General features: G+C 40.7%; 1 protein-coding gene across 1 annotated transcript in view; it reads left to right on the plus strand.

Moving 5' to 3' along the window:
• MAOA (monoamine oxidase A) overlaps nucleotides 1-23,701 on the plus strand; it is a 69,607-nt gene that overhangs the window by 15,344 nt on the left and 30,562 nt on the right. The window contains exons 2-3 of the mRNA XM_045995168.1: nucleotides 3,983-4,077; nucleotides 15,433-15,570. Of these exons, the coding sequence (XP_045851124.1) occupies nucleotides 3,983-4,077; nucleotides 15,433-15,570 (233 nt within the window). The remainder of the gene's footprint in view (nucleotides 1-3,982; nucleotides 4,078-15,432; nucleotides 15,571-23,701) is intronic.

Consider the following 23,701-nt stretch of genomic DNA (forward strand, 5'->3'; position numbering starts at 1 on the left):
TATGATGGAAAATGAATGAAATGAGGAGCTATGGCATTCAGTGCTCTTAGCTTTGGCTAATCTATTTTTCTTTGGAAAAAGATGAACATATGAGATTTATTGTTCTGTTCATAACAAATATGAAAATTAAAGAATTTGCATATAAAATCTTTTTATGGAAGGAATCAGTCATGGAGAGGAAAGGTCCAGCATGGAATATAGTCTATGGTATTGTAATAGTGTTGTATGGTGACAGATGGTAGCTACCCTTGTGGGGAGCCCTATATTTCAATTAAAAAAATAATAAAATCCATTTTGCAATAGCTACATTGTATTTGGTGACTTGCCTTCAGACTTAAAAGCCTTTTCTTTTCTAAAAATTTTATCCCCCCAAAAAGCTAAGTAAATATTTTGAAAGTTAAAAGCAGAAGCCTTTAAGCTAATCTGTGGAGTTGACAATTGATATATGACTTTTTTCTGTGAATGATTATTGAGTTTTGTGGTGATGGGGGAGGTGATACATAGTGATAGACAGAGTAAGAACAAAATAGGAGTTAAGGAATATCCAAGACTTTCACCTTGAAGCAGGCATCAGTTTCATTCAAATCAACAGCCACAGTTGTAATAGTAGAAAAACTTTCCTGGACTGTAAGTATTTGCCTGTGCCTTATTTTCGAATTACTGAGTTATTTATTCAAAATTAATTATTAATTATTATTGAGAAACAAGTTTTTGGGCCCCTGGGTGGCTCAGTCGGTTAAGCATCTAACTCTTGATTTTGGCTCACGTCATGATCTCAGGGTTTTGAGAGATTTTCTCTCCTCCTCCCTCTGCTCCAGCTCTTTGTGTGTGTGCACGCTCTTTCTCTCTATCTCAAATAAATAAATCTTTAATAACTTTTTTTGAAAAATGGCCCTAGCTTTTATTTCCATATTCGGTATTTTCTAATCTTTCAATTATTGTGGAAGTTCCTTATCTTGTTCACAGTAAACACGCAGACTGAAACATCGGAACCCCATTTATTCAGTGTTGTAGAAGAAATATGTTTTCTAAATAACTTACATCTTCCCTCTTCAAATTCCTAGACGTTTTTAAAGATTTTATTTATTTGAGAGACACACAGAGAGAGAGAGAGAGCGAGTGCGCATGAGACACTGAGCATGGAGCCCTACATGGGTGCCATCTCACAACCCCAAGATCGTGACCTGAGCTGAAATCAAGAGTCGGATGCCCAACGAACTGAGCCACCCAGCCACCCCCAAGACCTTTTTAAAAGCATTTTAATATTTTCTTTATTTCTTAACTAAGAGTTGAATCTTTCCTTGCTGAGATAGGCACAATCATTTTCCTGGAATACAGAAACAACCCTTGGGGTCAGCTTTTTAATTTTGTTTATATCCAAAAATGCCTTTTTCTCTGGTGTGGTCATTGTCCCAACTCAGCTTGTCCTGCTCTCTCCAATCCCCTTTAGATTCCCGAGTGGTGCTTATTCTTTATTGGCACTGAACGCCTCTCACCGAACTTTAGAGTTACAGATTAAATTTTATTTTGCTCAGGCTCCGAGTGAGGGTGTCAGAAGTAAAACTATTCACTTTTCTGGAGACTTTGTTGTGGTCATTTTGGGTGCTTGGCTTTCTCATCTGGAATATTGGGACAATGAAATCAACTCCCAGGGATGGTAACAGGCAAGGCACATGAACCTGATCTGTATATGTAGCCCCGAACCAGCTGCTAGGCTGCCTTAGGAGCCAGGAGCCGGACGCTGTGGGACCCACGGCTGCTGGAGGTCAAAGCCATCTCAGCTTCTTTGTAGGCAGCATGCAGAGAGCGACTTTCTCCTCCTTTAAAAGAGGAGCTACCAACCGATGAATTCTAGTAAACCATTGGCTTTATTTTTCCAATTTGTTTATAGTTTGATTGATTAAGACGAACTGGGAAGAAAGGAACCTTTTTGTATCTGAGTTTTTCTGCTTTTAAATGTAGAGTGGTACTTTGACATTAGAAGATCTGTGCATCAATAGGCTTTTAATATCAACTTCATCCTTTTTTTTAATGACCCTCAGCAGAAGAAGCCTTTGGCTCTGTCCCCGAGAACACATTGCACTAAGGTTTGCAGACATTGGTTTGAATTTATTTAAATGTCACAGGATGGATGCTTTCTTTATGAGCAGATTCCAGAGATTGGTTGCATACCTAAATCTAAATGAATGTCGGCAGTGTAATGTTACATTGTACTTGAAGGGGTCAAAACTACATACAAGTATTAGCAGATAGTGGTGCTCAGTATTATGGTTTAGCCTCCCCACATTCTAGATCTTCTAAACCTAGATTCATCCTTGATTCTGTGTATGGACAAAATGCTGTGTCGGTCTGGGTCCTCTGAGAGCAGACATCAAGACAGAACTAACCATGTATGAGATTGATGATGGGAAAAGCCTGCAACAGATAAAGAGGGGGAGAGAACAGGAGCAGGCAAGTCGTTAAAAAACAAACAAAAAACCAAAAACCAGGGTAGTCCTGTAGGATTTCCTACGATCTGGCTTTTCTTGATTGCATCCCGGTAGTACTATTTAAACATGTTCCTCTGGCCCTTAAGTAGAAGATCTAGAAGCTTGATCACATTAGAATTTAGTATTTGCCCCTTGTCTCCCTCCCCTTCTTTCCTTCCTAATGACTTCATAGATGCTGGTGTGTTGTTCCATCAGGAGGCAGGTAACATCTGGTTATCTCTCTTTTTTGTGTGATATTAGCAGATGTTGATGCTTATTACACTAGGTCCATCAGTTGATTAGGCATTGCAGCGTGCTGATGTTCTAATTTTATTTGTCTTCACTGATTAGCTAGCATGCTTTTAGACGCAGAACCTCCCTTTGTTAGCTATTTGGTTGCTTTGCAGTTCACTGCAAGTAGGAGAGGTAGGATGAATGCCAGAGGCTTTTCTTTTCCTTTAGGCATTTCCAAACTGGTAAGGTGGTTCCTTAGCCTTCTCCAAAGAACCAGGGAGAGGTTTTTTTTTTTATTGGTTTAGTATTATTAGGAATTCATGGATTTCAGCCACCGCAGTTGTTATTGTGTATTTTTCCCCCTGCCCTATCTCCCTCCTGCAGTTGTTAATTTGATTTGATACTTAGATTGTTCCATCTTTGGCCAGTGGGAGTCTCTATAGGCAGGTTCCTGACCATTTTTGTCACAATAATAATGTTAATCTACAACATTTCCCTTTTCTGGTATTACTATATTAGGTTTTAAATCCATCTTTTATGACAGTTTTTATTTACATGTGAAAAACCCATTCTCAGCTTTGAGCCAATGAATAGTGTGATGCATGGTTCCTGCCTTAGGTAACTTTGAATCTGGTGGGAAAAACAAGCCCTAGCAAGCATATAATTCAGATAGAAATCATAGGATGTGATTATAAGGGTTTTGTTTTGTTAAGTAGGCTCCACACTCAACGTGGAGTCCAACGTGGGCTCAAACCAACAACCTTGAAGTCAAGACCTGAGCTGAAGTCAAGGGTCAGACGCTTAACCTGACTGAACCACCCATGCGCCCCTTCAAGGGGTTTTTAAATTGAGAAAAGCACAGATATACTGAGGGCTGGTGTAGCCAGGAGAAGTTTCCAGGAAAACAAACTCTTCTGTTTATGCAATCGGGTTTTCTGGAAGAAGGGCACAATAAGGGTTGATTTAGGAGTTCAGCACATTCTCTTAAATAGGATTTCATTATCACCAAAAATACATATATTTTAAAAATAATTACATTTTGTCAACCAACCTTATGAGAGATGATAAAATTATGATAATGTAATATAGGCTAGATTATCAAATTGGTGGCTCAATCGATCACAATATGGTCAGACTTTATTAGAAATATAGCAAAATGAAGGGTTACGTATGATGCCCTGCTTTCATTTTATGCGTAGGTCTGCCTAACTCCTGGCTATCTCACGTTTGGGTCTTAATATGTTCCTTGATTTCGTTTGTGTTTTTGTTTTTCCTTTTAGGATTGTCTGCTGCCAAACTCTTAGCTGAACATGACATTAACGTTTTGGTTTTAGAAGCACGGGACAGAGTTGGAGGGAGAACATACACCGTGAGGGTAAGTGATTACACTTACATGTACAATTTCACTCAACTGAGGGGGGGTACTGGAAGTCCCAGAGCTCGAGGTGATCTTAGGGGTTCATGTAGTGAAGCCATTTATCCTCCAGAGCCCTAAACTGCTCCAGCAAATATGGGTCCACGGTTTTCAACAAGCACTCACTGAGCGTGACGGCCTCTGACCTTCAGTAGCTTGTAGTCTTGGGATGAAAACAAACATGAACAAATAACTTCAGTGCACTGTCATAATTTCCACACTGGAGACCTAAATAGAGTATGTAGTGTCTCAGATGGGGTTACAGTTTGGCTGGACTTGAAGTGACTATATGCCCACAACATGTGTACATGAGTGCACAGAGTATAGGGTCCTTGTTTGTTTATCCAAGGATGCACAACTTAAAAGATGTGTGCCACAGGAAGCAGCAGTAAATATAGCATGTTTTTATGCAACTTTGTCCTTGGTCCTTGTTCCCTAAAAGGACTGTGGCTGCCAGAGATACTCTTCGCTTGGGTAAGGCCCACTAGACACAACAAGGAAGCTCAGTTCTTTTCCATACTTGGGCTAATGTCACCATTCTAGAAAAATGCCTGCTAACTATGGTTTACTGTTATTCAGGGACACAGTGGCAGGTGGTCAAGCAGTGGGAGCCGATAAAAGTACACAGGGGGCCGAATGGGGTGGGGAAGAGAGGGCCAAACATGGAAGTTTGAGGAGCACACAGCTTTAACGGGGGCCACGGCTGAGGAGCCCGAGACAAGTGGCAGGGTCTGAGCAGTGTGCCATGCAAATCCGTGGAGGAAAGAAGAAGGGAGGCTGCACCCAGCCAGAAACCAAGGGCATTTGACATAGGATGAAGGCTGCAAAGAGGCCCTTGGGTTTGGCATTTAGGTCACAAATGAGAACCTTTTCTAGAGCACACAAATAGACTGTTTTACAGGCGGGAGACCGAGAGGACAAAACCAGACAGTTGCAATGACTGGCAAGAGACGAAGCATTTATCTTATTAGAAGAGGTATCAGACTTACAGCAAAACGGCTTAGGCGGTGCTCATTACAATGGCTTGAGCAATACAAACATTTGATTACTTTGCGTGAGAAGAAGTCTGGTGGCAGGGAGTCCAGGCTGCTGCAAGCGCTGGGCTTCATTGTCAAGGCTTTCCGCTCTTCATGTCTTTCCTGCTCAGCCGTTTGTTGCATGTTGGCTTATTGCCTGATGGTAACCAGATGGCTCCTGCGACTCTAGGCATTGAGCCCTCGTTTAAGACAGGAAGGAGCACAAAGAGGCAGTCCCAGTTTTCCGTTTCAGTTTGTATTTAACCTTCAGTTAGTTAACAAGCTGTGTACTCTTCGATTCCGGTGCACAATACAGTGATTCGACCCTTCCATACGACACCCGGTGCTCATCCGGGCAAGTGCCCTCCTGCATTCCCAGCCCCTGCTCCACCCATCCCCCAACCCCTCCCCTCTGGTGACCATCTGTTTGTTCTCTAGAGTTAAGAGTCTGGTTCTTGGTGAGGCAGCCCCAGTTTTATCCGCAAACAAGCTTTTCCTTTACGAGAAGAACCTGGCGGGCATTCTCCAGTCCCCTTGGCCAGAGTTGGGGCACATAGCTACCCTTAGCCACTAGGGAGCCTGAGAAAGCAAGTGTTTAACATTTCCAGGCTGCATTGTAGAAGCAGGAGTGGTGGGCAAGGCCATATGAATGGATATGGAAGGACCAGCCAACATCTGAACTAGCATATTGTACCAGCTCTTCCAGTCATATCACACCATGTTCCCCCTGTCATTTGCTTCCTACCTTTTTAGATGTACAAGGATGTACATCTAAATGTACAGTGAAAATGAGTCCATTTTCACTGGGCTGAGCTCTGAGAGTGCTCCCCAGCCTTGCTACTCAAAGTGTGGTCTGTGGCCCAGCAGCCTCAGAGTCCCCCAGGAGCGTGATAGAAATGCAGAGTCTCAGGCCCTCTCCCAGACCCACTGAATCCAAATCTACGTTTTGACAGGGTCCCCAGGGGCTGCTACGGAAGTGTTGCCCTGTTTGCTTGCTGGCTTGAAATTAATGTAAATCCAGATTAATTGCATCGGGAGAATTTCTGAGTGCTTCCTCGGACGTAGTCCACTGGGATCCTGGTGGTCTGGAAGCCAGGACCCTAGGATTCATGCCCCTGCACTGCCTGACATACTGTCTTAGCTTGAGTAAGTGCTGTTAGCGCTTTATATCTGTTTGCCCATCTGGGCGGTGAAGATACAATCGAAATGTACTCGAAGCTCCTTTGCAGCTTCGAGTTCTAGTTGAAGAGAGTGTGTTAGAGTGCAAAAGAAGGATTGTGTATTCTTGTTGGATACGATTCTCCTGTCATTTTCTGAAAATTATTCCTTCAGTTTGGAGATAGTTATTAAGTTGTTCCTTAGCCCCATGTTTCTTATCTCTAAAACCTTTTGGTTATTAAATAGGAGCATCAGTCATGTTGCAGATTCTCAGTTAAGAATAGGTTTCTTGATATAAGGGAAATGAGAATTCCAACATGCCTGTCCCCAGCTGCGTTATTGCCCCAGGCTGATTTTTCACGTGGCATCATTTATACATGTCAGCCCCATACAGGAACTATTGTGTATTGACCATGATATTGTAACTCCTTAGGTATATGAGGAAGGTACTTTGAAATGCACTTTGCGTGCTTACAGACTAGGACTTGACATTTATAAGATTTTAGTCGAGTAAAAGGAGAAAAAGAGCTTTGCAAAAAAGGGACAGAAATGCTGTAAGAAACTGAATCGCATATTGTTAGAATTGCTTCTTTTTTTTTTTCAAAGATTTTGTTTATTATTTGACAGAGAGATCACAAGTAGTCAGAGAGGCAGGCAGAGAGAGAGCCTGATGCAGAGCTTGATCCCAGGACCCTAAGATCATGACCTGAGCTGAAGGCAGAGGCTTTAACCTACTGAGCCACCCAGGTGCCCCTAAAATTGCTTCTGATAGCATAGTCAATTAGGATAATTTGGGGTGGAGATGCACTAAGAGTTACTCTGGATCATTAAGCACCGAAATGTTAAATTTGGTATTACACTTGGCAGCTGTTCAGAGAGATCTCCTGTGAGTTCAGAACTTCCCAATTTTTCGGGGCAACTGCCTGGCTCAGTTGGTGGAGGGTGCAACTCTTGATCTCGGGGTTGTGGGCTCAAGCCCCACCTTGGGTGTAGAGATTGCTTAAAAATAAAATTTTTAAGGGCACCTGGCTGGCTCAGTTGATAGAGCATGTGATCGCAGGGTCATGAGTTCAAGCCCCGTGTTCGGTGTGGAGCCTACCTAAAGTAAATTAAAAAAAAAAAACAACTTGCCAATTTTTTCTTAGTATGGTTCCTTTATTGTTCTTCAGGACCAACTTTACAAAGTCGAAATGCCTGTGGGGCTATTGCTGGGCTGGTGTATTTGTTTCCTAATATAGTTGCATGTTTGTGGCCTCTTCAGAGGCTGAGAAATAAGATCAAAATCAAGATCTTCAAGATGGAGGCACAATATAGCAGAATATGGTATTAGAGTTCCAATATCTTCATGCTGAACCTGACGCACCTGCTTTAGAATCTTTCACCTTTGTAAAGAAACATCCTATAAAAGAAAACAAACGAACACAAAGAAAACAAAACCAGAAGCAGACTAAGTACAGAGAATTAATTGGTGGTTGCCAAGAGGGAGATACTTGGCGGGGAGGGCAGTGGACAAAATACATAAAGGGGATTAAGAGGTACAAATTTCCAGTTATAAAATAAAAAGTCACTTGAAAGGGTTGAAAAGTACACCCTAGGGTTGCCTGGGCGGCTCAGTCGTTAGGCATCTGTCTGTGGCTCAGGTCAGGGTCCCAGGGTCCTGGGATTGAGTACTGCATCTGGCTCCCTGCTCAGCAGGAAGCCTGCTTCTCCCTCTCCCAACTCCCCCTGCTTGTGTTCCCTCTCTCGCTGTGTCTCTGTCAAATAAATAAATAAATAAATAAGTCTTAAAAAAAAAAAAAAAGGAAAGTTCAACCTAGGGAGTATAGTCGGTAATGTTATAATAATTCGTGTGGTAAAAATAAGAAATATTCTGTAAAATGCCTCACACTTTTTACTACTTAGGGTTATTTGCTTTAAAGATAGTGTCAGTATTCTAAAGACATCATGTGTGGAAATTCCCATGAGTCCTCTTGCTGTCTTTGTCAAAGCCTAGAAATTTATTGGAATACTGACACCAGTTCTGTTTTATATTTTAAAAGGGTGCTGGAGAAGGTTTAGAGAACAGTACCAAGGCTTAGTAAAAGAGAAGGTGAGGATTATCTAAGGGACAGGTGAAAGAAGTGAAAGGCACACCTCATTTCTGATATTAGGGCAGAATGGGAAGCCATGATTAACGCTCCCCATGGCAATAAGCACAATGCTGAATAAAATATACACTGCTCCCTTGACATGGAAATCAGAAATTTGCAGATCTCCTGGAGGTTGAACAGACATCTCAGATTTCATGCACCCATCCTGAATTTCTGATGTTCTCCATCAAGACTGACATTCCAGCAGCCTTCCCGGTATCAAAGGATAAGCAACTCCAAAGACCTCAAGCATCATGCTCAATACTTTCAGGCCCCACATTCATTCTGTTGACTCAGCCTTCAAAATACCGCCAGAATTCAACACTCTGCACCGCTTCCATGGCTACCGCCTGGGGGGAGCCACCAACATCTCTGGCCAGATTGCTGTGATGGCCTCCTGAAACTGACTTCCCTACTTTACCCTTGCCTCCTAGAATCTACTTTTAGTATAGCAGCCAGAGTGAGCCTTTCAGACCTAAGTCAGATCTTGGCACGTCTCTGCTCAAAAGCTTCCAGAGGCTTTCCTTCTCAGAGGCGAAGCCGGTGTCCTTACAATGCCCTCTGAAGCTTTCCGTGACCTGCCCCCAATAACCTGTCTAACCTCATCTCCAGTTCTCTTTTCCCTTTTTTTAAGGGAGGGAGGGACAGAGGGAGAGAGAGGGAAAGAGAATCCCAAGAAGGCTCCACATCAGTACAGAGCCTAGTGTGGGGTTTGCTCTCACAACCCTGAGATCATGACCTGAGCGGAAATCAAGAGTCAGACACTTAACCAAATGAGCCACATAGGTGCCCCTTCAGTTCTCTTTTCCTTGCTCACTCTGTTTTAGCCACACTGGTCTCCTATTTCTTGAACACAGTAGACTCCCTCTGCCTTAGAGTTTGCACTGGCTGTATTTTCTTTGTTTGTTTCAGAGTAGACATTTAATAAGCATTTGCATGTTATTTGATTGGCCTGTAGGTTTTATTTAATCATTATGTTCAGTTAGCATATAGTACATCATAAGTTTTTGTTGTAGTGTTCAACAATTCATTCGTTTCATATAACACCCAGTGCTTATCCCAACATGTGCCCTCCTTAATACCTATCACCCGGTTACCCCATCCCTCCACCCCCTTCCCCTCTGAAACCCTCAGTTTGTTTCCCAGAGTCCATAGTTTCTCATGGTTCATCTCCCTCTCTGATTTCTCCCCCTTCAGTTTTCCCTCCCTTCCCCTGTGGTCCTCCATGCTATTCCTTATGTTCCACATTTGAGTGAAACCATATGATAATTGTCTTTCTCTGCTTTACTTATTTCACTTACCATAATCCCCTCCAGTTCCATTCATGTCAGTGCAAAAGTTTGGTATTCATCCTTTCTGATGGCTGAGTAATATTCCATTGTATATATGGACCACATCTTTATCTATTCATTGGTTGAAGGGCATCTTGGCTCCTTCCACAGCTTGGATATTGTGGACTGTGCTGCCATGAGCATTGGGGTGCATGTGCCCCTTCTTTTCACTACATCTATATCTTTGGGGTAAATACCTGGTAGTGCAATTGCTGGGTCATAGGGTAGCTCTATGGAACTTCTGTACTGTTTCTTAGAGTGGCTGCACCATCTTGCATTCCCACCAACAGTGTAAGAGGGCTCCCCTTTCTCCACATCCTCGCTAACACTTGTTTTTCCCATCTTGTTAATTTCTGCCCGGAATGCTTTTCTCCTGGCATGTGGACAATTCCTTCATTTCCTTCAAGTCTTTATGCAAATATTACCTCTTCAGGGAGGCTGACATATCCATCGTATGTTGAACTGCAATCTTTCCTTTTCTCCTCTGCTGTTTCAGACCCCTTGTCCTACTGTAATTTTTGGTTTTTCATTGTTCTTATCAACTTCTGAGATACTTAGTTATTATGTTTGGGGTTTATTCCCGATGGGTCTCTTCCCATTGAATATCAGTTCCTTTAGAGCAGGGATCTTTGTTTTGTTTACTGATGTAACAGAAGCTCCTTCAAGCGTACCTGGCATCTTGTAGGAAAGCACAATCTATTTGTTGAATAAACAAATGAATCCCCAAAGCAAAAATAGACTCAAATCCGTTCCACCCAGGCCTCAAATCATTTACACAGGAAATGTTCCAAAGAAAATAAGTAACTCATAGTTAAAAATGAAAAAGTGCACTAGGAAAAGAGGCACCAAAAAAGGACAAGCATAAAAAAAAATCCAGAAAGATTTTGTAACAGTAATATAATGCAAAGAGTAAAAAATTATAGTTAAGCATGTTTTTGTTTTATTTTTAAAATTTTTAATTTATTTATTTTTTAATCTTTGATTTTTCTGTTCAGCACGTTTTAAAGAAAAGAAATGGTTTTAAAACTAGGATCAGGGTAAAGAAACTAAAAAAATGATCAAGTAAATTTTTAAAAATTTCTAGAAATGAAAATATACTAATTAAAATGAAAACATTCAGCAGGCAGATTTAACAGTATATTAGACACAGCTGAAGACAGCGAATGAACTGCTAGATCTAAAAAAACTGTCTAGCATGCAATTCTGAAGCAAAGATTAGAAAATGTGTTTTCAGGGGTGGCGGGCAGCTAAGACATGAAAGACAGAGTTATGATGGTATAAAAAAATACTAGCTGATATTCCCAGCATTGTTGGAAGACAAGACGAAACCTATCAGGTCCAATGCATGATAAAGGAAAAGAAATTCTCACCCAGGGACAGAGAAGCTTCAGTATACCAAAGAAATGAGATCTCACAAGCAATTATTTTTTAAAGAGCAAAAAAGGCAAATCATACATACTCTTAAAAAAATCAACAATTAATTTTATGAGTGACCCTTGGACAACAAAAACAGATGCCAGAAGATATCTTTTTTTTTTCTCTGCTGAGCAGAGAGCCTGATGGGGGGCTTGATCCCAGGACCCTGAAATCATGCCCTGAGCTGAAGACAGAGGCTTTAACCCAGGCACCCCTCCAGAAGATATCTTTAATGTTCTGAGACAGTGAGAAAGAGGAACTAAACTGAATTCATTACCTACTTGAACTATCTTTTTGCCAGACTGACCAAAACAAAGACTTTAGGACCCAGACTGGAGGAGATGATAAAGAAAAATGTATTTCAAGCAGAAGGAAAAAGATTACAAATAAAAGGTCTGAGATTCAGGAGGGGACAGTGAGCAAAGATATTGGTAAATATTTAAATATAATTCGGCAACATCAAAACAATAAAACAAAGTAGTATCAGATTTGTTTCGAGACAAATCTGAACCAAAGTACTTTCATAGCTTATAGATTGGAAAAAGGGTGATCACAGTTGAAGCGTGAAGGTTTTCGTAGTTTTCAGTAGGAAGATAATCCACTGATAAACTTTAGACAATATTAAGTGTGCATGTTAATATTGCTAGGAAAAAGTCTGAAATAGTCCTGACTAACTTCCAAACAAGTACAAGAAAAAAGTTTAAAAAGAAAAAAGAGGGCGCCTGGGTGGCTCAGTGGGTTAAGCCGCTGCCTTCGGCTCAGGTCATGATCTCAGGGTCCTGGGATCGAGTCCGGCATCGGGCTCTCTGCTCGGCAGGGAGCCTGCTTCCCTCTCTCTCTCTCTCTGCCTGCCTCTCTATCTACTTGTGATTTCTCTCTATCAAATAAATAAATAAAATCTTAAAAAAAAAAGAAGGAAAAAAAAAAGAAAAAAGAAGAAACCCCTCATTCCAAAAGAAGGAAAGAAATCTGGGGAAAAACTATTTGAATAGGCATAATAAAATAAGAAGTAAGTTAAAACATTTAAAAAGGAATAATAATATATGTAAATGCTAAGTTTGTCAAAGGAAAACAATCGTCAGACTACAAACTCTAACTGAAAGATCGAAAGAGATAGACAAATACTAATCTAAGCTGTTATAGCTATATTAATATCAGACAAAGTAAACTTTGAACAAAAAAAAGTCATTGAAATAAGTATCAGTACATAATGCTAAAAGACCCAGAAAATCAAACAGTTCTGAACTTGTATACAGTGAATAATGTGGCCTCAAAATATAAAGCAAAAATTAACAGGAATCAAAGATAAATGCCCAATGGAATAGGGGATTTTTTACATAATTTTCAAACAGAAAAAATCTGAGCACAATTAAGCTCATTCTGATGGACATGTATAAGCCATGCAAATCATTTTATGGACTATATTTTTTTTCAAGCAAATATGAAAGTTTGAAAATTGGTCATGTGCTAGGTCATAACATGAGCCTCAAAAATTGTTGTCATAGAAACCACATTTTTTGACCACGGTGCACTTATGACAAAAAGATAACTAAAAAAAAAAAAAAAAATCCCAGCTGTAGAAGTTAAAATCCAACAAAGTTTTCACAAGTCTAAAGAGATTGTAATGGAAACATGAAAATACTTAAGACTGCACATGAAAATATTTAAAATATTTTTAAAATTTAATTATTAAATTAAATTAATTTAATTATTATTAAAAATATTAAAAATATTTACAATAAAGTTGTGTATGTAGTTAAAGCAGTATTTAGAGGACGATTTATAGCCTAAATTCTTCCATTGGGAAAGAAAAAAAGGCTCAGTATGAATGAACAAAGCATGTAAGGAGTTAGAAAATTAAGACTATAATAAATCTAAAAGAAAGGGAGAAATAGCATAAATCCATGATCTAGAAAATATTCAATGAAGAAGATCAATGAGACAAAGCTTGATTCTTTGAAGAAACTAAAAATAGAGAAGTGTCTGGTAAGATTTTTCAAGAAAAAGAAAAAAGGGACATCTCAAATAAACAATAAAAGGGATGAAAATGTAGATATAACCAGCGATTCAGTAAAGAATAAGTGGAAAAAGGATGTCATTAACTTTAAACCAATAGTTTTGAAACATACACAAAATGCATAAGGAAAAATATGTTTACCAAAATTAACCGATTTAAAAAGAAATAGAAAATATGGGCCGTGGTTTAGCCTCAAAGTAAATCGCATCTCATATTTTAAGATTTTTCAACAATGGAAACAGCAAGCCTACATAGCTCTAGAATTATATTCTACCCAATGTGTAAAGAATAAATAATTCTATGTATATACAAACACTTCCAAAGACTAGAAGAAAGTATGATCACTAATTTATGAGATTAGCAATACTCTAACACAAAGGGGAGACTAGGGTTGTAGAAGAATCTCAATTTCACTCATGAACTTGGCTACAAAAATCCTAAACAAAATGTTAGCAAAGCATATCCTGTGATAGAAAGATAATATCAGGTTGTGTTTTGCCAGGAAGGCAAGTTGAATGATACTAGACAATCACTTTTCTGTAAATAACACTTAGACGAATTGCCCCAACCCTCCTACTAAATGCAAAGAGATTGGACAAATTGCACTGTACACACACAAATCTTCAAGGCATCAGAGAGCTAAGAATGTAGTGAAGAATCACTGGGCCGTCGTCAGGAAGGTTTGGCCTACTTTTCCCCTGGAAGGTGGGGTGGGGGAGGGGGAGTTTACTGACCACCGAAGAAGCAAGTGAGAGGCTGAGAAGGACTTGCAAAAATCATCCAAAGCTAGAGCAACTGAGGGTCAAGTCCAGAGCCCACCAGACTGTGTGCAAATGGAGGGAGGCATTGGTAAACCTCTCATGCTTTGGGTTGGCCTGTGTCCTTGGACTAAGGATGAGCTGTAAGAACGGAGTGTGTGTGCATTTCAGCCTGGCTTCATGTCGTATCAGGCCCAGGAAATGCAGTAAAGTTATCTCATATTATAAGGGCCCCCAGGTGCTGGGCAGAAGCAGACAGAAATCCTCTCTGAGAAAGATATCCTCCTAGGATTCGAGTTAGTTTGTATTTTTTCAAATTCAATGAGTGGCACTCAGTAGAGAATAATCAGGCGAACAAGGAGGAAAGGCAACATGGATGAGAACGGATATAGACAACAAAATAGAAGCAGACCCAAAGGAAGTTATTACAAAAATGCGGAGGAGATGTAAGTCACCAATATTCAGTATATTGATTAAATTACCGGGAAATGTGTTCATAAAAAAGCTGGAGAAAATGTAGAACTGCACAAAAGAGGGGAAAGCAAATTTCGGTTTATGAAGGAAGGTTTGTGTATTTATAAAATAATTTGTTAGGTCTAATATGAATCTTTTTATAGCTTTGTGTACCTTTTCCTGTGATATATTCTTCCCAGCTAGTATTTTATTTTATTTTTTATTTTTTTAAAGATTTATTTATTTAACACAGAGAGAGAGCGCGCATGAACGGGGTGCAGGGGAAAGGCAGGGAAGGCTCCCTGATGCAGGGCTCGATCCCAGAACCCTGGGCTCATGACCTGAGCTGAAGGCAGAGACTGAGCCACCCAGGTGCCCCCTGCCCGCCGCTAATATTTTAAAATAAGATCAAGAGCCCATCAGTGTGGGCTGATTTAAAACTTCTTCTTTTGGAAATCAGAGAATTAGGCCTACAGCAACAACCCCAAAGAAAAGCATACAGAAAAACCTAAATGCTTTGAAAAGGATCTAGATCGGCAGAATGTACTATAGCATTTTTTATTTGTGATACGTGTCATTGTCGAATCGGCCTCCCCATAACTATACAAATGGGATTGCTTTTTGATGAGTGTCATAACGGGTTGTTCCTGGTCCTTGGGCGGAGGAGAAAGGGTTGCTCTTTTCAGTTGCACTCTCTAAGAGAAAAGCAAGGCACATGTGAGTTGTAAATAATAATTGTTTTTGTCTTTATTTTATTATTATTTTTTAAAAGATTTTATTTATTTATTTGACAGAGAGAGAAATCGCAAGTAGGCAGAGAGAGAGAGAGAGAGGAGGAAGCAGGCTCCCTGCCGAGCAGAGAGCCCGATGCGGGGCTTGATCCCAAGACCCTGGGATCATGACCCGAGCCGAAGGCAGAGGCTCCAACCCACTGAGCCACCCAGGCGCCCCTGTTTTTGTCTTTAAATAAGACATCGAAGCTTTTTTTTTTTCCCTGAGTTTTAACTGAAGTCTTCTGGTCACTTTTCCTTTCTACAGAATGAACATGTCGATTACGTAGATGTTGGCGGGGCTTATGTGGGACCAACCCAGAACAGAATCTTACGTTTATCCAAAGAGCTGGGTCTAGAGACTTACAAAGTGAACGTAAATGAACGTCTTGTACAATATGTCAAGGTAAGTCTGACATTTTACTCAACTGTGACCAGTGGGAAACTATTTGTTTTGTTTTTAGTTGTTTTTTTCTCAAAGCCATTCTACCAGTAGGCTGTCAGCTCTACAGTAGTATTCCGTGTTTTCTTTCTAAAAAATCCTTGTGGACTCTCGGAATCACTGCTGGCATCAGGCCTCAGCTTGGCTTTCCTCCACATCACCCACTGTAGCCCTTGAATTCTCTACCCTCACCCCAGTCCAACTGGAGTAGGGGTAGGAGGCTCTCAGCTGTTTTTTTTCCTCTTTACCCTTTATGGAGAGGGGGACAGGGAGATGAGGGGAGCGGGAGTTATCTGTGGTGGGAGCACGTGTGCGTGCACACACACACATACACACACACACACAGTGCCCCGGGCAGCCCCCCAGGCACCTATAAGGCAGTTCTAAGGCCCCAAGGAACACAGTAGTCTGAGGCCATTTCTTAAGACTGAATAGGTTATTCATTCATTCTTACCTGACATTTCTTTGCACACTTTGATAATTTCCTCTGTGTCACGCCTTGACTCTTGGGAAGTCTAGCTGGGTTGTGCAGTTTCGTACTGTTGAAATGAGATTATTTAAACTCTGCTGACCTCCATGCAGGAAACGGCAGCTGTTGCCAGTGTTATTCTTTCTTACTGAAGCCCAGCATGAAGCAGCTGGAGTCTGGAGATGTGCCTTGAGGGGTCACAAGTTCTCTGATCTGCCATTGCAGTTTACTCATTCTTTATTTTTTTATATATACATTTATGTATTTATTGGAGAAAGTGGAGGAGGGGGCAGAGGGAGAGGGAGAGACTCCTTTTCTTTTTGTATTCAGTTAGCCACTGTATAGTACATAATTAGTGGTAAAGTCTTAAGCAGACTTGGGGCTGAGCACGGAGCCTTACATGGGGCTAGATCCCATGACCCTGAGATCACCACCTGAGCCAAAACCAAGAGTCAGAGGCTTAACCCACTGCATCACCCAGGAGCCCCTCATTTACTCATTCTAATGCCCGGATTCCCACACAAGTAACCACATCACTTCTCAGCAACTCTACACTCTCCCCAGGCAATCAGGCTCCACACCAGCGGGGACTTTTGAAGCTTGGGGTCGAGGGAACTTGTGGGGGTATGCACACTGATGCACAATCGGGGAAATCTGGGGAAATTCCGATAGCTAGTTTGGGATGGTTCTGGATGCTTGGGGGAAGAGTCTGGCAAAACGGAGTTCAGAAATCCAGGGAGGAATGAAGAAAGTATAAAAGTATAAAAAATGACGCAAAGTATTGATGAACTCAGGTTTCCAGAGTCTTCATGATCACAAAGGGAAAACACCCCTTTGCTTCCCCACTTTCTCTTTTCTGCGTGGGATGGTGTTTCCCTGGACTAAGCAATAACAACACTGAGAATGGTAGCAACTAACATTTGCTGAGCACTTTTACGTGTGTTAGCCTACGTAACATATTCACACTCAACTACTAATTACACAAACGGTCACGTCCATTACTCACTCCCCAGTCCAACTGGGAGGCAAATGAGTCTGGTGATTGTCCTGGAACCTGAGCAGACTTGTGCTTCTAATTTCTTCCTGTTTAACATTTAGGAGCTGAGAGATTTTTATTTTCCCTGGAGGCTCACAGTAAATAACAAAGTGCTTTTTTTATGCACAAACTCCTTACATCCACTCTGTTGGATAGGTACAATTGTCCCCATTTTACAGGGGAGAAAGCTGAGGTTCCGCAAAGGAAAGCAACTTGACAAGGCTATGGAACTATTAATGGTCTGCCTATCCCCTGAGCTCCTACTGTTCATCAATTTTAGGACTGACTTAACAAATATGCACCTATTTAAGGGATGAAACTAAACACCATTCTTTTCATCTAAGACCTAATCTCATCTAAAGTAAAGATGGATTCTAGAAGTTCGATTAAACAGACCATCCCCTCACAGACCTTAACCTGCCAAAAAACATGTGTTTTCCCCCAAGTTAGACAGCAGTGTTAAGGTAAAACTATAGTGGGTCAGTTAGAGGTTAAGTCATTTTACCTGAATGAATGCCTTTCTAGCAGAAACAGATTCCAGTAAATCGTATCATTTCTGCAATGAGAAATAATCAGTGGAGTTGATGTTTTTATAATGACCAGGAAGTTGTAAAGCGAGGAGGCCAGATTAGGGGAGTCTTATATTCCATGTAAGATTATTAATAAACCATATGGCAAAAAATAATTCCACTTATTTAAAAATATATCAACCCTCACTGTTCTGTCCACTTCTGGGGGGAAAAATTGATCTTTTCACATCACCATAGTGCATTGGGTTAATAATGCAAATTATCTTCACGGCACTCTCTGCATTGGCTCTTGTGACAACCTGAGCTTCTATAATCTCCCACAGTGCTTTCTTTTCAGTAAATACCACCAAAATGGTAGTGGGTGAATCACCAGAAGATTGCCATTGTCTACTTAAAACTAAGCCGTATTAGTTATGGTCCAGATTGCCTTAGCTGTTAAATTTTCCCAGTGTGCAGCCATAAAGAATGGCTCAGTTATTTCTTCTGGCAGCAGACTATAGTGCATTAAGTTTTGATGTATTCTAGGATGATTTTTATTATTCATCAAGAATTTTTCGCAACCTTTGGTAGAAAGTGTTGACAGTGCAAATTTGACACAACAGTGTGGAGTTCCAAGCCTGCACCTCTGAGCTGAACACTCTTTCCCTTCCCAGGGAGACTCCATCTAATCACAGAGAGTTCATGTCATTATTGCCAAATTTATTCATTAGTTCAATAAATAGTTACTGTAGAGTCTTCTCTGTACAAGATATTGTTCTAGGCTGGAAATGGTAGACACATGATCAGAGTTCTGTTTGCATGGAGCTTAACATTAGCTGACATTTCTGCCTGTATCCTTCATGGATCTTGTTAATAGAATGCCTATCTTAATTCTGGTTTAGTAGATCCTGATTCTTTTCTCTTCAGTTTATTTATTTATTTATTTATTAAATAATCTCTACACCCGACCTGGGGCTTGAACTCACAACCCCAAGATCAAGCATCCCATGCTCTACCCACTGAGTGGGCCAGGCCAACTAGTGGATCCTGATTCTTATAGAATAGGTTTTTGAACAGATTTTATGAATGTGGTGAATTTGATACAGGTCTGTTTAGGCGATTGTATCTCATTTGTGAAATTAAATTAACCGTGTTTTCTTTACCCTAAAAGGTGGATTTGGAGTGGCATCAGCTAGGGGTGTCTAAAACACTCTCTTTATCACTTCTTTTCCTCTGGATGGTGTAAGGCAAGTAGATGGACTTGAGTGCTTCTTGGATTGATTGATCAGTTACTTGCATTAGTAAATTAGATGCACCATCATTATGATTATTTTATGAGTAAGTTTCATGGAGTTGTGGAGACTTTTTGTTAGATTTTGCAGTGCTAAGTCTTGGAGAAGGGGGAAGAAATGCTTGATTTCTTATTTCTTTTTTCTTCTTTTAATTTATTTATTAGAGAGAGAGAGCATGCACAAGTAGGCAGAGGGAGAGGGAGAAGCTGAGGGAGGGAGATGTGGGGCTTGATCCCAGGACCCGGATATCATGACCTGACTGGATATCAGCTGAAGGCAAACACTTAACTGACTGAGTCACTCAGGCGCTCCTGATTTTTTTTTCATTTCCTTTAATGGGTTCTTCCAGATATTCATAATGCAGGTACGCCGTAGAGAGGGAGAACACTGCCTCGAGAGGTGAAGCAAGGCATTTGGCAGGCACCGCTCTGAAGGAGAAATTGACACATTTATGCATTCCCACTTTCTCCCTAAATAAAAATGGAATCTCTAAATATATACCACACATTTCTTTTTAGAGAATGGTGTGATAAAAATTTATTTAAAACAACGTAGGCTAAAAAAAAAAAAAAAACAACGTAGGCTTTCCTGATAGTAACAGCTCACCAAGCAAGTTTTCTAGTATGGGTTCTGTTCTTCCCACAGCCGTTTACTTGAGGTTTCTATGCCAACGACTGAAATCAAAGGCTTTTCAGAATGTGTGTGCACTCTGGAATACTAAGTAAAAATTTTTTTGTTGTTGCAAAGAGGTGAACTCTGTTTTAACCAGGGGGCCGTGTTGAAAGCAGGGGATTTATTTTTTCTTAGTTTGTCTAAATGCTTGCCAGAAATAACTGTATCTTTGACCCCTTGCTTTATAATAGAGTGTTTCTCTAGGTTTAGGGACATATATTTTTAAACTGCTTTCAACACCTTTCTGTATCAACTCACAGAAGGTATATCTTTTGTGTTCAAAGAAAGTTATGCTTTCACTTTCAAGTCTGCTCAGTAGGAAAGGCAAGGAACCAAAGGCTCTTGTTAGGGGTATTGCTTGTTGTGTCTTTGTCTCCTTCCTTTTAATCACTTATATCCATCCCTCCTCACTCCATGCACAGGCGTTGCCTTTCATCTGTAATGTGCCTGTACTTGTGTATAGGCAATAACATGTGAGTTGCCTAGTGATCCTATGAGGTAATAAGAATCCGCTCCATCTTACAGATGAGAAAACTGAGGCTCAGATAGCTTAGGCGCCACAGTCAGGCTTTCCGTGTCTTGAGCCCAGGGTTCTGTGGGGTATGTCACATCGTTCTTTATTCCATAAGCAGAAGGTCAACTTGTAAATCTCTGTAAGAGACTGCTGTGAGGTATGACAAAAATCACCTTACCCCAAAGCATTCTGAACTCCTGACATGCTACTCAGGCATAGGGGCTCCTGTGGACCTGGCCTCCTGTGGACACAGGCACTGGGAGCCATATGTGGTTCCATTTACCAGGGTGTCTGCTTCTCTTGCATCCTGAGCCATAAATCTGGAGCCTCTTGGGCCTTCAGTGAGCACCTGACTCCCAAGGAACCCCCAGAGAACCCCAGTTAGGCTCAGCAGGCTGAAGACTACAGATGGTTTCTATTACAGTGTTAGACTACTAAGTCTAGAGGTCTAGGACATGCTTTGGAATTGTTGGTATATATTTGTTTTGTTAAGTGATTTATGTGAACTCATTAGTCAAAGTATGATCTAGATAAGAGTACCTTATTTTATGCCATTGTATCCTCCCTGGCTTAAAAAGACAAAAAAAAAAGATTAAAAAGAATAAAAAAGACTGGGTGGCCCAGTTGGTTGAGCGTCTGACTCTTGATTTCGGCTCAAGGCATGCTCTCATAGGTCATGGGATCGAGCCCCACCTTGGGCTCTGCACTCAGTGAGTGGGGAGTCTGCTTGAAGATACCATTTCCTTCTCCCTCTGTCCTTCACCACCCTCTAAAAATAAATGAGGCTTTAAAGAAAAAGAGAGATTTAAAATAATTTGTCTATTATTTTATTATTATTATGTATATTATTTCAGGGTAATTATTTAGGGTAGAGATAAAAAATTGGGTAAGAAGAGGCACGTGGTAAATGGGCAGGTGCTCATGGTAAGAAATTCTGTTTGATCATAGAAATGAAGTAATATAAGAAGGATTATTTGCTTTCTTCTCTAAATTACAGTTATACCTGGGCTTTAAAGGCAGAGAGACTAAATATGTTCATCTATCAAGTATTTAGTACAAAGATATATGGACGTCGCTTGTTAAAAATAGTTTTTAGTAACTTCCATTCTTTTCCACCCTCCATTTTAAAAAGACTTCATTTCTTTCTCTTTTTTTTTCATTTATTTCTTATGTTTACAGGAAAGCATAATGACAGAAATTACTCTTAAAGCCTTGTACTGTTTAGAAAACTAGGTCAGCATTAACCATTTTCTCTCTAATCCTCCTTTCTTTTTCCTATAAACTTTCAGGGAGAAATCTCCCATTTAGTTTGTAGAGCATAAAGCTTCTACTTGGTTGAAGTGACAGCCCAATAAACAGAAAAGTCAAGTGAATTGCTAAATTTTTTTCCTTCCTTTTTTTTTCTTTTTTTAAAAAAAGTTGTGGAAGCACCTGGGTGGCTCATTTGGTTAAACATCTGACTCTTAATTTTGGCTTAGGTTATGATCTTGGGGTCGTGGGATTGAGCCCTGCCTCAGGCACCACGCCGAGCATAGAGCCTGCTAAAGATTCTCTTTCTCCTTTTCCCTCTGCCCCTCCCTACCCCACATGGGTGTGCGCTCGCACGCATGCGCACGTGCGCGCAATCTCTCTCAAAAAAAATTGTGGTAAAATGCACATAACATAAAAGTTTACCTTCTTAACCATTAGGTGTACAATTTAGCAACATCTGGTGCATTCACATGATTGTGCACCCATCATCCATTCGCAAAACTCTTTTCATCTTTTTGTTACTCATTTTTAATAAGGCCAGTTCATTACGGCAATCCTTATCTCAGCATTCACTGAGAAGTGGTCTAGAGTTGGTCTCTGTGACTCAGTGAACTGGCTTTCAGTGGCAGCAGAGAAAAGGGATTCAGTCAGACATGAAGGATTTCTCTAAGGCTGTGGAACTTTGCAGTCGCCTCCTTAAGTGGGGCCTTGGCATTGTGGTTAATGGCAAAAAGAACCTTGTCAGTAGAATGAAGCGTCACATAAGCAGCTTTCTCAACAGAAATTGCTCTCGTCTCCATGATAACCCAGCTACTACAGGTTCTGAGCTTTCAGGTTAAATGTTGCTAGTTTGGGGTCAAAAACTCCTTTTTTCCTCCCCCTACTTTCTTCATCCCTATTTTTGCTTCCTCCCTGCTTTCCCCTCTGTAGGCCCACTATTACCCAAGAGCACACACCCACTATCGTAGCCCAAAGAGTTCATCATTGGTCCTGAAATTTCTAACTTTTAAAGTAGCCTTCTAACAGCTGAAACTGAAACACTATTGAGTGTCCTTATAAATCCCCTACCTGGTGCATTCTGGGCACTTCCTGAAGAAGGGAAGTTCCAGTGTCCCATGAGCACATGCTAACCCAACCAGAAGGTCTTTGCAGTCATTGCCCTGTCCTGCCATTTAATGGGATCGATGTTGCCATAGGTAGCCCTCTATTTCAGGCCTGGACTCTAAGCTTTTTCACTTCTGTGTCAAGCTCATTTGAACGAATACCTTTTGAAAACCGGGTGGACCACAGAGTTTTAGTAAGTGAGTTTTAGTAAGCAGTTTTCCTTACTTTCGAGATGGGAGAAAGTTGTAAGAATGCAAGTGTTTGGTTCAAGGTCCTACAGAAGTGAGGGAGAGAGAAAGACAGACAGATGTGAAAGCGTAGTTGATAACTAACCTTAGCAAACACAGATCTTGAAACTGAAGAGACAAGTAAAGATCCTAATGTGGAGACCTTCCATTTGAGCAGCCCAGTACTGTCTTCATAACACTTCATTTTGTTGTTTGCTTTGTGTTGGGGTCTCATGCAACCAGAAGAAGAAAATTCTAGGTGTAATGACAGAAAATGTGAATGTTAATTGTAGTTAAATGCAATGAACACTTTGATCCTGAAAACTGTGGAAATGAGTCCTTTCCATTTAAAGGACTTTTCTCCTGTCATGTTTTTCAAACAGAGGGATCGATTCCCGAACTACTAGTCCGTTTCCTTTCATTCTCACAGTGCTTCTGTAATTTGTCAGATTCAAGTGATACACTGGGAACCTCAGGCTGAGATTTAATTTTGTGTGTTTGCCAAAATATCCAGTGGCCTAGTTTCCATAGCCATCTCCAGCAGATAAATGTCTCTGAATAAAACCTCAGGCTTCAGAGACAATGGGAAGAAAGCACCACTGGCCCACATTTTCTGCCCAGCAGGGGTCATAAAAGATGTCTCTAAGGCACAGATGTGGGCACCGTTGCTAATCTACATAATTACATGGGCCAAAGAAGTCCTGAGTATCTGTGACTCTTCCCAGTTGGTAGACCAAAAAAAAAAAAAAAAAAAATTCCTCTGATGGTCACATGTGGGAAAGGTGGTGCTAAGAATCTGATTGTTGGGGCGCCTGGGTGGCTCAGTGGGTTAAGCCGCTGCCTTCGGCTCAGGTCATGATCTCAAGGTCCTGGGATCGAGTCCCGCATCGGGCTCTCTGCTCAGCAGGAGCCTGCTTCCCTCTCTCTCTCTCTGCCTGCCTCTCTTGTCTACTTGTGATCTCTCTCTGTCAAATAAATAAATAAAATCTTTAAAAAAAAAAAAAAGAATCTGATTGTTCCC

This window comes from Meles meles, chromosome X (assembly GCF_922984935.1).
Source record: "Meles meles chromosome X, mMelMel3.1 paternal haplotype, whole genome shotgun sequence".
Lineage (NCBI taxonomy): Eukaryota > Metazoa > Chordata > Mammalia > Carnivora > Mustelidae > Meles > Meles meles.